Raw genomic sequence first — 19,010 nt, 5'->3', positions numbered from 1 at the left:
AATAGAGCTCGTCCAGTTTGTTATCCAATGATTGTACATCCGCCAATAATCGTTTCATCAGGGTGCCCGCAAGTCGGCCTCTCTTACGCAGCCTGTTTATTTACAGTGTCTCGGGGACTTATGGGCTCCCGAGTGGCGCAGCTGTCTAAAGCACTGCATCTCAGTGCTCGAGGTGTCACTATAGTCACCCTGGTTTGAATCCAGTCTGTTTCACATCTGGCCATGATTGGGAGTCCCATAGAGTCCAAATAGGAATTTGTTCTTAACTGACTTGCCTAGATAAAGGTAAAAAAAATAATAATAATAATAAACAATTAGGGCCTGGTCCAGGGTGTGCAGTATGTCCTGCACCTCTGACTCATTGAAGAAATCTTCACCAAAAATTGAGCTTAGTGAATGCTGCTCTGATGTCCAGAAGCTCTTTTCGGTCATCGGAAATGATGGCGGATACATCATGTTCAAAAAAAGTTAATCAGCAAAAAAACACACAAAATAGAAGAATTGGTCAGGAACCTGTAAAATGGCTTCTATCCATTGGCTTCTATCACCATTATTCAAGACAGCGCTTTCATTTCCTTTTTGTATAAAAAGAAAGTATATTTAAGCCAATGGAAAGAAAAGTGTGCCTTCGATTGGAGTCGGTAAAGATTATAAAGTGGTACCTCACAGAGTGTCTTTCAAGGTCTGTTTCTTGGAACATTGTTCCAAAATTAGACCTTCATCAGACCACAGTGAAAAGGTCAGCTGCTGAGAATAAGATGGATGAGCTTCGTTCGAGAGTCTCCTATCAGAGAGACTTGAAAAGCTGCAATATTATATGCCTAGCAGAGACATGGCTGGATGACTATGAATGTATAACTCAGTGGTTTCTCCATGTAGCGGCACGATTGGATGAAGGTGGATTTGGACAAGTCCAAAGGGGGATGGGTGTGCCTCTTCAAAAACAACAAATTGTGCTCTGCTTCCAGTGTGAAGGAAATCTCTGATATAGAATACCTCATGATAAGCTGCAGATCATTTTATCTACCAAGAGAGTTCTCATCTGTAATTATCACCGCTGTCTACATCCCTCCACAAGCCAACACCACTTTGGCACTTAAACTTTACGGGGCCATAAACAAACAAGAAACCGCTCAACCTGAGGCAGTGTTTCTGGTGGGAAGAGTCTGTAACGTGGGGAGACTTAAAACCGTTCTACCACACTTTTACCAACATGTCTTCTGTGCCACTAGGGACGCTAAAACTCTAGATCACTTTTATTCTACCCACAGAAATGCATGCAAGGCCCTCCCTCATCCTCCCTTCAGCAAATCTGTCCACAAATCTATTCTCCTGCTTCCTGTTTACAAACAAAAGCTCAAACAGGAAGTACCAGTTCTGTGCTTAATATGGCAGTGGGACTACGAGACTATTTCGCTAGTACACACTGGGATATGTTCTGGAATTCTCCCGATAACATTGAGGAGTTTACCACATCAGTTGCGGGCTTAATCAATAAATGCAGTGACTATACAGTATGGAAACCAAAAACCACGGATAACAGGCAATATCCTAGCTGGGCTAAAGGCTAGAGCTTACAATGAATGTGACACGGATATGATACAAGAAAGCCCACTACGACTTCCGATGAGACATCAAACATGCAAAAGTACAATTTCTGAGAAATTTGGAATCCTATTACACCGGCTCCGACGCGCATCGTATGTGGCAGGGCTTGCAGACGATAATGGATTACAAAGGGAAACCGAGTCATAAAATGCCTAGTGATGCAGGAATACACCGCTGAGTCTTGCATGAAAGCCACTGTTGTTCCGGATGACCGTGTGATCTCGCTCTCGGTGTGAGTAAAACCTTCAAACAGGTCAACACTCACAAGGTCGCCGGGCCAGACCGAATATCAGTGCGCATTCTCAAAGCATGTACAGACCAGCTGGTAAGTGTCTTCTCTGACATTTTTCATCTCTCTTTGTCCCAGTCTGTAATCCCAACATGTTTCAAGCTAACCAACATTGTCCCTGTTCCCAAGAACTCCAAGGTAACCTTCCTAAATCACTATCCCCCTGTAGTTGAACACCTCCCTCTGCAAATAGATCCTGGACTTCCTGACGGGCCGGCCCTAGGTGGTGAGGCTAGGCAACAACACCTCCGCTACGCTGACCCACAACACGGAGGCCTCACAACCCTGTCGACCCACGACTGTATAGCCACGCACGACTCCAAAACCATCATCAAGTTTGCTGACAACACGACGGTGGTAGGCCTGATTACCGACGGCGATGAGACAGCCTACAGGGAGGAGGTCAGAGACTTAGCAGTGTGGTACAAGGATAACAACCTCTCGCTCAACGTCAGTAAGACCAAGGAGCTGATCGTGGACTACAGGAAAAAGAGGGGAGAGCACGCCCCCATCTACATTGATGAGGCGGTAGTGGAGCAGGTAGAGAGCTTCAAGTTTCTTGGCGTCCACATCATTAAGGACTTAACATGGTCCACACACACCTGCACAGTAGTGAAGAGGGCACAACAGCTCCTCTTCCCCCTCAGGAGGCTGAAAAGATTTGGCATGGTCCCTCTTATCCACAAAAAGTTCTACAACTGCACCATCGAGAGCATCTTGACTGGCTGCATCACCACTTGGTTTGGCAAATGCACCTCCCTCAACCGCAAAGCGCTACTGAGGATGGTGCGGACTGCCCAGTATTTCACTGGGGCCGAGCTCCCTGCCATCCAGGACTTCCATATCAGGCGTGTCAAAGGAAGGCCCAAAAAATTGCCAAAGACTCCAGCCACCCAAGCCATAGACTGTTCATTCTACTACCATCCGGCAAACGGTACTGGAGCATCAGCTCTTGGACCAACAGGCTCCGAGACAGCTTCTACGTCCAAGCCATAAGATAGCCATAAGACTGCTAAATAGTTAATTCAATGGTTACCCGGAATATCTGCACTGACTCAATGCACACTCGCAAGACTTTATATATACACATTACAGTGCCTTCGGAAAGTATTCAGACCCCTTGACTTTTTACGCATTTTGTTACATTACAGACTTAACCTAAAATGGATGAGAAAAAAAACCATCAGCAATCTACGCATAATACTCCATAATGACAAAAAGCAAAAACAGGTTTTTAGACATTTTTGCAAATTTAGAATAAAAAAATAGAAATACATTATTTACATAAGTATTCAGACCCTTTGCTATGAGACTCGAAATTGAGCTCAAGTGCTTCCTGTTTCCATTAAACATCCTTGAGAGGTTTCTACAACTTAAATCCACTTGTGGTAAATTCAATTGATTGAACTTGTTTTGGAAAGGCACACACCTGTATATATAAGGTCCCACAGTTGACAGTGCATAAAAACCAAGCCATGAGCTCGAAGGAATTGTCCATAGAGCTCCAAGACAGGATTGTGTCGAGGCACAGATCTGGGGAAGGGTACCAGCATGATGGTGGCAGCATCATGCTGTGGGGATGTTTTTCAGCGGCAGGGACTGAGAGACTAGTCAGGTTTGAGGCAAAGATTAACGGAACAAAGTACAGAGAAATCCTTGATGAAAACCTGCTCCAGAGCGCTCAGGACCTCAGACTGGGGCGAAGGTTCACCTTCCAAAGGGACAACAACCTGAAGCACACAGCCAAGACAATGCAGGAGTTATCATGACACAAGGCGAGACCCAGATGCAGACAAAGGAAGCAGATGGTTGGAGTCTACAATATTTATTAATCCAATAGGATAAGGCAAAAGAATGGTTGTGGACAGGCAAAAGGGTCAAAACCCGTTCAGAGTCCAAAAGGTACTGAAGGGCAGGCAGAATCAAGGTCAGGGCAGGCGGGAAAGTAGTCCAGAGTCAGGCAGGGGTCAAAACCGGAAAGACTATCAAAAAAAGAATAGCAAAAGAAGAACGGGAAAAACACGCTGGTTGACTTGACTAACATACAAGACGAACTGGCACAGAGAGACAGGAAACACAGGGATAAATACACTGAGGGAAAATAAGCGACACCTGAAGGGGGTGGAGACAATCACAGGAACAGGTGAAACAGATCAGGGCATGACAGGAGTGGCTTCGGGACAAGTCTCTGAATGTCCTTGAGTGGCCCAGCCAGAGCCTGGACTTGAACATTTCTGGAGATTTAATACATTTTAGAATTAGGCTGTAACCTAAAAGAATTGGGAAAAGGCACTGTATATACACACTCACACACTACACAGACACTCTCACACAAAACCCCCACACACGCGCAACATACACACGCTTAGTGACACAACACATAGACACACACACACACTGCACAGTGATCTGGTACTGCCAGTGTACAGCTCCATTCATCAGTGTCAGAGAAAGGTGCTAAAAATGGTCAAATACCCCAGCCACCCAAGTCATAGACTGTTCTCTCTGCTACCACAGGGCAAGCAGCACCGATGCACCAAGTCTGGAACCAACAGGACCCTGAACAGTTTCTACCCCCAAGCCATAAGACCGCTGAACAGTTAGTTAAAAAGCTACCCTGACAATCTGAATTTACTATTTTTGCACCAACTCTTTTGGGATGGGTGTGTATATAGGCAAGTTGTCGTTGGGATGGGTGTGTATATAGGCAAGTTGTCGTTGGGATGGGTGTGTATATAGGCAAGTTGTCGTTGGGATGGGTGTGTATATAGGCAAGTTGTCGTTGGGATGGGTGTGTATATAGGCAAGTTGTCGTTGGGATGGGTGTGTACATAGGCAAGTTGTCGTTGGGATGGGTGTGTACATAGGCAAGTTGCCGTTGGGATGGGTGTGTACATAGGCAAGTTGCCGTTGGGATGGGTGTGTACATAGGCAAGTTGCCGTTGGGATGGGTGTGTACATAGGCAAGTTGCCGTTGGGATGGGTGTGTACATAGGCAAGTTGCCGTTGGGATGGGTGTGTATATAGGCAAGTTGCCGTTGGGATGGGTGTGTATATAGGCAAGTTGTCGTTGGGATGGGTGTGTATATAGGCACATTGTCGTTGGGATGGGTGTGTACATAGGCACATTGTCGTTGGGATGGGTGTGTACATAGGCAAGTTGTCGTTGGGATGGGTGTGTACATAGGCAAGTTGTCGTTGGGATGGGTGTGTATATAGGCAAGTTGTCGTTGGGATGGGTGTGTACATAGGCAAGGTGTCATTGGGATCGGTGTGTATATAGGCAAGTTGTCGTTGGGATGGGTGTGTACATAGGCAAGTTGTCGCTGGGATTGGTGTGTACATAGGCAAGTTGACATTGGGATGGGTGTGTACATAGGCAAGTTGTCGTTGGGATGGGTGTGTACATAGGCAAGTTGTCATTGTGATGAATGTGTATATAGGCAAGTCTTCGTTGTGCATTTATAAGTTATCATTTTTATATTATTTCAAAATGTATCTCTCTGCATTGTTGGGAAGTCCCACATGTTGCTTAGTCTACACATGTTGCTTACGATGCATGTAACAAATACAATTTCATTTTATTCTTGTGTATTTTATTTCTGGTGTTACTATTTTTATTTGTATCATTATTTTTTACATTATTTCTGTCCCTCTAATCAGGAGAATGGGACCCCAGGTGTGTGTGTGTGGATTCTCTGACCAAATTCTCTCCGTAAAATGTAATTCCTGAAGAACGTGTCTCAACTCCTGAAGGAGTTGTGAAACAAATATACTGTAAGTCACGCACAAATGGCAGATCAACGGAATGCAGCTCAAGAGACATGTCAGATCGCAACAAAGTTGTCTGACTTTAGGTTTGTGGTAGCACTTTATAATAACTTCACGTAATAAAGCATTTATAATGGATTAGTAAATTGTTTATTTATCATTTATTAATCATTACTCCATTCATAAGATGTTTAATATAGATCTTTATAAACCATTTACTAATCATAATTCAAGTATTTTTGAATGGCCTCATCTAACGTGTGGGCTATTTATATTTTATGAATAGTGACCAGTGTCATTTCTCACAAAAAGAAGGACAAGCCATTCGTAGCAGTACCTGATGCTCCGTAAGATCTCAAAATAGTGTAAGGGAAAATGTTATGTTTGTGTTTTTCTAATAACCAAGTTGACTGGGTTCATGCAAGTGACTGGGAGGGACCCTCACTATCAGTATAAGCAATTTGGCAGTACACCCAGAACATTGCTGTATGAGAACCAAAATGGGGTATCTCAGTTTCAAGGTCTCAGCTTGGAGAGAAAAAGCATCATGAGGTATTGGTCAGTCACGTGCAGAAACCAAAGTTAATGATGAATAATGTCAATCGTGCTTACTTTTTGTTTCGCAGTATATAAGAGAACTAACGGGACTGTTCCGGCAGAGCTCCCGACCGACATGTACTATAGGGCATTAAGTTTGTTGGAACCTCTCCAGCTTGCTGATAATAAATAATGATTTATTTAATATTGACTTCAGGTGTCCCTGATGGTAATTTCCACGACAATTTGGCGTCACTAACTGATGATTGATTCTGCCTGCTGAGTTTCCTGTGAGGGTCTGTGGAGGAAAACCGGTGGAGCGTTTTATGAAGGGTGAGGGAAATTCCCGTCTGACCAAAAGATAACGAGGACCCGCCCAGACCAGACCCTTACTGTGCGCTGCCCAGGAGGAGACATCATCCATGAAAAATTGAGAGACACAGCGACTGAATTTCTGTAAGTCAATTTAAATTAATGTATAAAAATGTAAAATAAAACCAATAAAACGAAACATAAAAAAGTAACACTAGTCTTAAGAAGGCTAGAGCTAGTCTTATAGAGAAGACTAGAGCGAAGGCAGGATAGGTACCAAGGAAAAGCCCTGCTGACAGCTGTCTGTACACATTTATGAGAAGTGTCTATGTGGCCTACAGCCACTGATAATAGCACAAGGTGTTATTGAGCACGAGGTGTTATTTAGGAATTTATGAGAAGGATCTATGTGGTCGAAGAACCACTGGGAATACCATAGTGTGCACGAAGTGCTATTCTCAGTACCAATAAAACGTTGGGTTTTTCTTTTTTTTTACTATTTTATACATTGTAGAATAATAGTGAAGACATCAAAACGATCACATAACATATATGGAATCATATAGTAAACAAAAAAGTGTTAAACAAATCATATATTTTAGATTCTTCAAAGTAGCTACCCTTTACCTTGATGACAGCTTTGCACACTCTAGGCATTTTCTGAACCAGCATCACGAGGAATGCTTTTCCAACTATCTTGAAGGAGTTCCTACATATGCTAAGCACTTGCTGGATGCTTTTCCTTCACTGCGGTCCAACTCATCCCAAACCATCTCAATTGGGTTGAGGTCAGGTGATTGTGGAGGCCAGGTCATCTGATGCAGCACTCCATCACTTTCCTTCTTGGTCAAATGGTCTTTACACAGCCTGGAGGTGTGTTGGGTCGTTGTCCTGTTGAAAAACAAATGACAGTCCCACTAAGCGCTTACCAGATGGGATGGCGTATCGCTGCAGAATGCTGTGGTAGCCATTCTGGTTAAGTGTGCCTTGAATTCTAAATAAATCCTAGACAGTGTCACCAGCAAAACACCCCCACACCATCACACCTCCTACTCCATGCTTCACAGTGTGAACCACACATGCGGAGATCATCCGTTCCCCTACTCTGCTTCTCACAAAGACACGCATTTAGAACCAAAAATCTCAAATCTGGACTCATCAGACCAAACAACTGATTTCCAGCAGTCTAATGTCCATTGCTTGTGTTTCTTGGCCCAAGCAAGTCTTTTCTTATTATTGGTGTCCTTTAGAAGTGGATTCTTTGCAGCAATTAGACCATAATATGGACTTGGTCTGATTCACGCAGTCTCCTCTGAACAGTTGATGTTGAGATGCGTCTGTTAATTGAACTCTGTGAAGCATTTATTTGGGCTGCAATCTGAGGTGCAGTTAAGTCTAATGAACTTATCCTCTGCAGCAGACGTAACTCTTGGTCTTCCTTTCCTGTGGAAAGTGATGGACTGTTGTTTCTCTTTGCTTATTTGAGCTGTTCTTGCCATAATATGGACTTGGTCTTGCACAAAATAGGGCTATCTTCTGTATACCACCCCTACCTTGTCACAACACAACTGATTGGCTGAAATGCATTAAGGTACAGAAACTCCACAAATTAACTTTTAACAGGGCACACCTGTTCATTGAAATGCATTCCAGGTGACTACCTCATGAAGCTCGTTGAGAGAATGCCAAGAATGTGCAAAGCTATCATCAAGGCAAAGGGTGGCTACTTTGAAGAATCTCAAATATAAAATATATTTTGATTTGTTTAAAACTTTTTGGGTAACTACATGATTCCATGTGTTATTTCATAGTTTTGATGCCTTCACTATCATTCTACAATGTAGAAAATACTAGAATAGTACTATACACAATGAGAGACCATAGATATGTGAGACTATAGATCCTGTAGAGACTATAGAGGAACCGCAGAACATACATATGTATGCATAGGAGGTAACGACAAGTGGTGTGAATATTGCATTTGATATATTGTGTGGGCTCTTTTAATTTGGTTTTAGTGGGGTTTTTACAGGTTAGAAAGGATGGACCTTAAAGAGTACACAAATGACATTTTCTGAAGTATCTATTGTCCGAGTTTTGGTTGCACACATGTAGATTCTCTTGATAAGAAGGACCGTCTCTTAAAGTTGATTCAGCTGCGGGATCGGGGCACCACCAGTACAGAGCTTGCTCAGGAATGGCAGCAGGCAGGTGGGAGTGCATCTGCACACACAGTGAGGCGAAGACTTTTGGAAGAAGCTACTTCTCTCCAGGAAAAACATCAGGGATAGACTGATATTCTGCAAAAGGTATAGGGATTGGACTGCTGAGGACTGGGGTAAAGTCATTTTCTCTGATGAATCCCCTTCCCGATTGTTTGGGGCATCCGGAAAAAAGCTTGTCCGGAGAAGACAAGGTGAGCGCTACCATCAGTCCTGTGTCATGCCAACACTAAAGCATCCTGAGACCATTCATGTGTGGGGTTGCTTCTCAGCCAAGGGAGTGGGCTCACTCACAATTTTGCCTAAGAACAGAGCCATGAATAAAGAATGGTACCAACACATCCTCAGAGAGCAACTTCTTCCAACAAAACATCAATATTTTGGGTCTATGGCCAGGAAACTCCCCAGACCTTAATCCCATTGAGAACTTGTGATCAATCCTCAAGAGGCGGGTGGACAAACAAAAACCCACAAATTCTGACAAACTCCAAGCATCAATTATGCAAGAATGGGCTGCCATCAGTCAGGATGTGGCCCAGAAGTTAATTGACAGCATGCCAGGGCGGATTGCAGAGGTCTTGAAAAAGAAGGGTCAACACTGCAAATATTGACTCTTTGCATCAACTTCATGTAATTGTCAATAAAAGCCTTTGACACTTATGAAATGCTTGTAATTATACTTCAGTATCCATAGTAACATCTAACAAAAATATCTAAAGACACTGAAGCAGCAAACTTTGTGAAAATTCATATTTGTGTTATTCTCAAAACGTTTGGCAACGACTGTATTGCTGTTATTGTTTTGTTTGTTTTGTTGTGTTTTGTTTGTTTTGTTTTTGTGTTGTTGTTTTGTTTGTTAATTTTTTGTCTTGCTTCAGTACAAATCTCACCAGATTGGGTCTGCTGGATGATCGGGATGTCTCCCTAAGGATTAGCCCTCTAACTCCCTGACCCTGTAACTCCGCGTTGAGATCGCCAAGATGATATGAGAATATAAGCCAATTATCAAAAATGGTTTTAACTGTGTATTGTTATTCTCTTTGACATTTGTCTTAGACATTTGTATTAAGAATATTGGTAGACGTAATATTGTCAGACAGTGAATAGTTAATCTGGATATCAGAAATGCCCTAAACTAGGCTGTTGTTCTGGTCTGTCCTCTCTTGAGGTTATGGCGAAGGTGACAACAGATGGTATCTAGATGCATGGAAGGGATCGAAATAGAACAGTGTGAGCCTCACCCCCTCTAAACAGCTGAAGTGATTGCGACAATGGCGTTTACTATGGCCCTGTCCTTCACGACTTCTACCGAGTCCGAGCCAGCAACCTGTGTGAGATCCTGAGTGGCGCAGCGGTCTAAGACACTGCATTGCAGTGCTAGAGGCGTCACTACAGACCCAGGTTCGATCCCGGGCTGTATCACAACTGGCGGTGATTGGGAGTTCCGTATGGGCGGCGCACAATTTGCCCAGCGTCGTCTGGTTTAGGGGAGGGTTTGGCTGGGGTAGGCCGTCATTGTAAATAAGAATTTGTTCTTAACTGACTTGCCTAGTTAAATAACTAATTGAACTGATCATAAAACGTAGAAAGGAGATGTAGCCTACACACAACAGCTGGCTGAGCTGGACAGTTTTTCTCTAGTGGATTTTTATTCCTCCATTACTACTGATATGTGATTAAGGTAGAGGCTGGGCTGGACAGTTTTTCTATAGTGGATTTTTATTCCTCCATTACTACTGATATTGTGATTAAGGTAGAGGCTGGGCTGGACAGTTTTTCTCTAGTGGATTTTTATTCCTCTATTACTACTGATATGTGATTAAGGTAGAGGCTGGGCTGGACAGTTTTTCTCTAGTGGATTTTTATTCCTCCATTACTACTGATATTGTGATTAAGGTAGAGGCTGGGCTGGACAGTTTTTCTATAGTGGATTTTTATTCCTCCATTACTACTGATATGTGATTAAGGTAGAGGGTGGGCTGCGAGTTTCCCTTTGCGAGGGTGGAGACTTCGCAAACCAGAACTCCCGATTTCTAACACGTACGGACCCAGAACTTAATCATACAGCTGACCAAATTACGCAAGATTTTAGTTCTGGGTTAACCAAGATTAGACTGATCTAAAGAATGACTGCAATCCACACTTTGGTTTTGGTAGAAAAGTCATGGTCAATAAACACGTTAGCATTTTTGGACTAAAACATTGTTTTACTCAGCATTAAGCGTGTCTGAAGTTACAAATCACACTATTACAACAGTGTGACTGTTTTGGAATAAAAGCAAAGACATCCTCTGTATTGCATGCTTATTGTTTAACCATTGATATGTTCAAGGGGACATTTTGAGACCTTTAGGAGCATCAGTTACTGTTTGAATGTCTACCAATGGCATATCCATATTTTTGTATGAAATTACACTGGTCATTGAAAACAAGCATTTCGCTACACCCGCAATAACATCTGCTAAACATGTGTATGTGACCAATAAAATTTGATTTGATTTAAAGTAATATAAACTAAAAATATCCAACACTTTAGATGAGGCCACACAAAAAGACTTGACTAATGATTAGTTAGTAAATGGTTTATAATGTAAGGACCTATATAAAACATCTTATTAATGAGCTTATGAATCATTCATAAATACTTTAAAGGTTGTTTATGTGTGAATAACTATGTTACTAGCATTTACAAATGTGTGAGTAATGATTAATAAATGATAAAGAAACAATTTACTAATCCATTATAAATGCATTATTACGTGGAATTATTATGAAGCGCTACCATGATTTTTAAACCCTCTATAATGTTTTACGTGTGTATTTTGTTGTATTCACATGGCTGAGGCAACTCTGTATGTATTTTACATTTTTCAAATAAATAAATGAATGAATTCATACAATTACGTAGTATAATAATTGACTAAAAGTGGTAGTAAATGAAGGGTGTGAAGTACCTTCCTGATGGAGGCCAGTCTGTTCATGACCAGACAGTCCTCTCTATCCTCGTCCAGGTCGTCCAGATCCAGCATAGGCGAGCTAAAGTCATCCAGGAAGAAGCACTTAGCCCCTGTGTTGCGTGGGTCAAAAGGGTCCACGATGATAGGCTCTGTGCCTTTGATCTCACACCGGCAGAAAGGGCACCCTTGTCCGTCCGACTCCTGTCGAGAAACACACATCAAGCTTTAGTACATTTGCAGCTAAAATAGGCCTACATACATAAGTAAGTAAGTAAATTAATCAAACATTCAAATAAATGCAATCCCACATGCACATGCCCAGAAACTATACACATTCAGGCATACAACACACACACGCACGGACGCTGTGGGATCTAAAGCAAGAGAGGCAATTGCAGACAGCTGGGACACATGGTTTCATTCAGAAGAACCTGTAGGCCTTGGTAAGACATCTTTCCTTTTCCCCCTTAAAAACTGGCAGAGTAAAGTGAAGACATGCACACACATTAAGAAGGAAGCCATTTTGACAATCTACAAGCCTCAGTGCCCCGAATACAGATTACACATGGCAGAGGAAAACAATCAGCACTAAAAATAAATAAATAAAAGGCTTCCATCTTTCATGATGAGGTTTCCCTCTGCTTCAACTTTAGTGAATCAAAGGGAGGTGATATTTACAATAACAAAAGCCTGATTGTGGCAGCCATCTATCTGGTTGGGGACTTGCGAAAGGCATCAAAGCATTTTTGGAAACCAATCCTAATTAGAGTGGGAGGCTGCTCAGGCTCACAGACACTGCAGAAAAATCCCCCGTCCTCAAAAACTGGCCTCCCGTGGACCTGTCCACCCACGGACACATTTCACGCAGGCAGCCTTGCAGACACATTCAGCATCGGCTGACAATGCATCGCATTGTTTCTGGTAGTATAGATTCCCTGGTTTTCCCAAAATTCTGGTTGGAGGATTCCAGTGGTGTAAAGTACTTAAGTAAAAATATTTTAAAGGACTACTTAAGTATTTTTGGGGGGAATCTGTACTTTACTGTACTATTTATATTTTTGACAACTTTACCTTCACTACATTTTACTGGGTGACTTTCACTTTTACTTTAGTCATTTTCTATTAAGGTATCTTTACTTTCACTCAAGTATAACAATTGGGTAATTTTTACACCACTGGAGGGTTCCGTAATCAGGCGGGAATAAGCAGGAAAACCGCAATCCTCCAATCATGATTTCTGGAAAACCAGGGAATTTATTGAAAGTTCCCGGAATTTTGCAACCCTAGGTATAGTAAATGCAGATGATCCCAGTCATATGACATTTAAGTTTTGGTCCTAGGTTAGATATTAATCTGATCAATCAAATCAGAAGATTCAGAGTCGCAGAGCCATGTATGTACATACTGTACATTACAGTAAATGTGTAAAAACATATGCATCACCGCTCTTGGCCAAAAGCACCCACATCTGATCACAACAGCAGAGAAGCCCCGCAAACACGTCCTTTCCAAAAACAAAATGACCATTGAAATCCTACAGGGCCCACCCCTTCTGCCTTAAGAAACTTTTTTAAGTTAAAATACCAGGATGTGATCAAGAATCTTTGAGTAATGGCAGATGTTTTAATTTAAAAAATAATAAGTAGTACCAGAAGTCCTTGTTGAGTAGGTTAATGTGACGAGGGTATCCCCCCCGTATCTGACTCAACTGGAACATATCCGGGGTTTTTAGTTAGTCATACAATAAAGAGAACGGAGGTTCCCTCTATGACTTACAAAGCCCACACCTGACATCACTGCTGTCACATCCTGACCAGTAAAGGGGTTATTTGTTATTATAGTTTGGTCAGGACGTGGCAGGGGGTGTTTGTTTAGAGTATTTCGGGGTTTGTTGGGCTATGTACTTATGTAAGAGGGGTGTTTGTTTTATGTGTTCTGGGGTTTTTGGTCTATGTTAGTGTATTTCTATGTTCAGTCTAGTCTATCTATTTCTATGTTTAGTTCATTGGATTGACCTTCAATTGGAGGCAGCTGTTCCTTGTTGCCTCTGATTGAAGGTCCTATGTATAGGGGTGTTTTTGTAAAGGGATTTGTGGGTAGTTGTCTCCTGTTTTGTGTCTGTGCACCTGACAGGACTGTTTAGTGGCATTCGTTGTTTTGTATACGTGATTTGTTTGTTTTTCCTTCTTTTGATTTAATAAAGAAGATGAGTATACACGTTCCCGCTGCACCTTGGTCTAATCCTTACGACGCCCGTTACAACTGCGCTGACAAAGACACACACACACATACACATAGATACGTGCCCTTGGGCCCACTTCAGATGGAGTCATGGGAATCACTGCTGGAGCCATAGACAGAGAAATCGAAAGGGATAGGCTAAGCCATTCTAAAACCATCACCAACTTGACATCAACCATACATGGGGCCCTATAAAATTGGGTTAATTTTTTCTCTGTTTCTCTTTGTTTTTTCAGATTTTCGCTCTCAAAATCACACTTTTTTAATAGAAAATCAAAATGCTTAAACTACTCCAGGAGACCACTTTTGAGGTCTGTGAAAAATCTAAGAAATGTGGATTTTTGAGTGTAGTTATCCTTTATTTCAATTGTGCACCACCATTGTTTGGTTAGCAATGTTTCTGTTGCGCTCATGTGATTGGAGAGTTTGCTTAACAAATAACCTCTAGATTTATTTAAATAATCATGATATCATTCTGCTATATAGCCTACTTTGTAGTTAACATTTAATTGAGAAGGTTCTTAGGAAAGCCATTCCATCTACCAGAAGACGGTTCTCATTACATTAGCAACATCGCTAACAGCTACACAAAGTAGGAGACAAACGCACACACACAGAGGGGACATTCCTGTGCCCTTACCTCTTCAGAAAGTTGAAGGACAATATGAATCACTGATGTATTATGTTCCTGTCTTATGATAATCTTGGGCAAATTAATGAATTTTCTAATAAGTCAATACATTTAGTTGATTTCCTACTAAAAGTTCAATACATTTTTCAATATTGTTGAATTCCGTTTTTAATGTCTGGATTCCGTGATTCTGTCCGCATTCTTTGTTAAGCGGATTTTATAGGGCCCTACATACAGGGAGGAGATGGGTAAGGCTTGTGTACTGAAACAGAACAAAACTAACTGTGCCCAAGATAATTTCTTATGCATCTCCTGCATTACCAAGTTCATATGTTTATATTACAGTATTGATATATAGCTGTCTGTTTGTGATGTGTACAGTATCTGTAATTACTGTATATCAGGACCATCTCCAATGTGAAAGGGTTATTAACACACATCGCTGAAAGAAAGAATGTGTTTATATTACAGTATTGATATATAGCTGTCTGTTTGTGATGTGTACAGTATCTGTAATTACTGTATATCAGGACCACCTCCAACGCTTCAAACAACTTTATAAAGACTGTTGACATCTAGTGGAAGCCTTAGGAAGTGCAAAATAAATTATTTGTCACTGTGTGTTCCATTGGCAATGACTCGAAAATAGTACAGCCACAAGATTTTCATTTCCTGCTTGTATTTTTCTCAGGTTTTTGCCTGCCATATGAGTTCTGTTATACTTACAGACACCATTCAAACAGTTTTAGAAACTTCAGAGTGTTTTCTATCCAAATCTACTAATAATAATATGCATATTCTAGTTTCTGGGCCAGAGTAGTAACCTTTTCAAATTGGGTACGTTTTTCATCCGGCTGTGAAAATACTGCCCCCTAGCCTCAACAGGTTTTAACACACATCGCTGAAAGAAAGAATGTGTTTATATTACAGTATTGATATATAGCTGTCTGTTTGTGATGTGTACAGTATCTGTAATTACTGTATATCAAGACCCCCTCCAATGTGAAAGGGTTAACTTCTTTGGGCTAGGGGGCAGTATTTTCACATCCGGATAAAAAACGTAGCCGATTTAATCTGGTTACGACTCCTGCCCAGTAACTAGAATATGCATATAATTATGGCTTTGGATAGAAAACACCCTAAAGTTTCTAAAACTGTTTGAATGGTGTCTGTGAGTATAACAGAACTCCTATGGCAGGCAAAAACCTGTGAAGATTTCATGCAGGAAGTGGCCTGTCTGACAAGGTGTTGTTGTTCTTGCTTCTGTTTATTGAAGAGTCAGGATCTTAGCTGTAACGTGACACTTCCTACGGCTCCAATAGGCTCTCAGAGCCCGGGAAAAACCTGAACGATGACGAGGCAGCCTCAGGCTGAAACACATTATCGCCTTTTCCAAGTGGCCCATCAGAGGACAATGGAATTAGGCGCGTGCCCGATTCGACCCCGTGCAGTATTTTCCTTCGGCTGTTTAGCTAATTGCAGATTCCCGGTCGGAATATTATCGCTTTTTTACGAGAATAATGATTGATTTTAAACAGCGGTTGACATGCTTCGAAGTACGGTAATGAAATATTTAGAAATCTTTTGTCACGAAATGCGCCGTGCGCGCGACCGTTATTTACCATTGGGATAGTGTCTAGAACGCACGAACAAAACGTCGCTGTTGGAACATAACTATGGATTATTTGGGACCAAACCTACATTTGTTATTGAAGTAGAAGTCCTGGGAGTGCATTCTGACGAAGAACAGGAAAGGTAAGACCATTTTTGTTATAGTAAATGTGATTTTGGTGAAGGCTAAACTTGCCGGGTGTCTAAATAGCTAGCCCTGTGATGCCGGGCTATCTACTCAGAATATTGCAAAATGTGCTTCATCCGAAAAGCTATTTTAAAATCGGACATATCGAGTGCATAGAGGAGTAATGTATCTATAATTCTTAAAATAATTGTTATGCTTTTTGTGAACGTTTATCGTGAGTAATTTAGTAAATTGTTAGTAAATTCCCCGGAAGTTTGCGTGGGGTATGCTAGTTCTGAACGTCACATGCTAATGTAAAAAGCTGTTTTTTGATATAAATATGAATTTGATTGAACAAAACATGCATGTATTGTATAACATAATGTCCTAGGTGTGTCATCTGATGAAGATCATCAAAGGTTAGTGCTGCATTTAGCTGTCTTCTGGGTTTTTGTGACATTATATGCTAGCTTGAAAAATGGGTGTCTGATTATTTCTGGCTGTGTACTCTGCTGACATAATCTAATGTTTTGCTTTCGTTGTAAAGCCTTTTTGAAATCGGACAGTGTGGTTAGATTAACGAGAGTCTTGTCTTTAAATAGCTGTAAAATAGTCATATGTTTGAGAAATTGAAGTAATAGCATTTAAAAGGTTTTGAAAATCGCGCCACAGGATTCAACTGGCTGTTACGTAGGTGGGACGAATTCGTCCCGCCGGTCCTATAGAGGTTAACACACATCGCTGAAAGAAAGAATGTGTTTATATATAGCTGTCTGTTTGTGGTGTACAGTATCTGTAATTACTGTATATCAGGACCCCCTCCAATGTGAAAGGGTTATTAACACACATCGCCGAAAGAAAGAATGTGTTTATATTACAGTATTTATATATAGCTGTCTGTTTGTGATGTGTACAGTATCTATAATTACTGTATATCAGGACCCCCTCCAATGTGAAAGGGTTATTAACACACATCGCTGAAAGAAAGAAACAAATTAATCCACCACAAATATATGACACCCAACAGTGCAAAAAAAGTGCCTCCTGTAGCAAGTCTGTGTTTCTGCTGAAGATCAATAAGACGACACAATAGATAGATCTGTTTACTTGGGAAAAGCAGCACAGATGTCCCACTATGGGAGGAGGCCAATAGTGACTTATAAGGACAGTAATTACAAACATACACACATTGCCGTCCCATCTGACACACACACACACACACACACACACCAATGTTCCATTCAAGCAGGGTTTTGCTTTCTCTGCAGATGTACCACCTAAGGATGAATATTTTCAAGAAAATCTACCAAGTTTCAATACCAGTAATAATTCATATTTATCCTGGAAGTGCCCATTTAAAGCATTTAAAATCAAGATATGGTCACTATGCCAGGGTTCTCCCCAAATAAGAGGGGCGCTGTGCCACCCTGTCGGCTTGGCTGCACCAAGATTTCAGAACTAATTAAATGGTATTTACTAATGATAGTTACTCTATCTTTGTTCGGCAGCGCATTTCAGCAGTAGGCTATCTCAATGCACAAGAGCGCACTCCGAGTACAGCGTTGTATAGTCATTCTTACTCAGTCAAACAAAAGTGAAAAGAACAAAGTTGCTAAACTTGCTAGATAACCTCCAACGAATTACAGAATATCTCCTATATTTGGCTAAATCGAGTTGATGATTATACAGATAGCAGATCAACTCATGAATAACAGGGAGATGAAGAGTGGAAATAGTTAGAGCGGTATTTTGACAGGCATAATGCAACCTATGGATTACAGAATAAAGTTACGAATTTTCATGCGAGACATGAGTCAAGATTTTGGGACTGGATAGGAAAATAGCCTAGGCTCTAGGACAGGAGAAGATAGAATTTTCCCTCATGACTCTGAATTGTTAACAGACTTCATGTGACAGTGAATTGTGCATAGGCCTATCAAATCTGTGACTGCCTGAAGATTCACAATGACAGCTCAAAGAGGCACATGTTATTTTATAGGCTATAGGCCTACTGTAGGGGTTCCCTGTAGGATTTATTAATTGCATTTGGGTCGCGTGTGCAGTCAGGCATTGTCAACTATGCATCGCTTTGAATTTATGGTGACTTTGTGTGATGTAAAAGGTTTCCATGCAAAAAGCTGTTTGGATAATGTGCTCTTTATTTGTTGCTAATCTGATGTTGCGCATGTTGTGTAGGGCCTGCATTAGTGCTGACATTGGATAATTGGTTTTGTAATTTCTCGGATCTTGTCATTATATTTTTTCGGGAAATGTAAAGAGTGTTACCGGGACAGTCCCGGGATTCCGGTTACCCATGTTAATCACTACCACCTACTGTATTCAAAAGCATATAACACTATGCCGTGACGTTGCTACCATTAATGCGAAGACGGCTATTCATCCAATAATTACATACCACGTTCAATTGAATTAATCATATAACAATTAATTAAGTAGTAATCTAGGGCACCACGGGAAAAGTTTATTTAACGAGTTACCGTTTCCGGAATTAACTCAAAAAATATCTGAATATCTCGATATACTATCCGTCATCCATTAATCATTTGCTCCTATTTCAGTCTCATTCTGAATGTCGTAATATCCTATAAATCTGCACAAACCCAAGTCTCCATGATGAATCAGCTTACACAAATTGGCTTGATTATTTATTTACTAACTAATGAAAGAATCACACAGAAATCCA

General features: G+C 41.2%; 1 protein-coding gene across 5 annotated transcripts in view; it reads right to left on the bottom strand.

The window, feature by feature from the left end:
* cblb (Cbl proto-oncogene B, E3 ubiquitin protein ligase) overlaps positions 1–19,010 on the bottom strand; it is a 224,416-nt gene that overhangs the window by 68,463 nt on the left and 136,943 nt on the right. For all 5 annotated transcript variants that reach the window (XM_029701775.1, XM_029701774.1, XM_029701773.1 and 2 more), the window contains one exon: positions 11,694–11,897. In XM_029701775.1, the coding sequence (XP_029557635.1) occupies positions 11,694–11,897 (204 nt within the window). The remainder of the gene's footprint in view (positions 1–11,693; positions 11,898–19,010) is intronic.

Source organism: Salmo trutta, chromosome 19 (assembly GCF_901001165.1).
Source record: "Salmo trutta chromosome 19, fSalTru1.1, whole genome shotgun sequence".
NCBI classification, from domain to species: Eukaryota; Metazoa; Chordata; class Actinopteri; order Salmoniformes; family Salmonidae; genus Salmo; species Salmo trutta.
This window is presented reverse-complemented; position numbering and strand designations above follow the sequence as displayed.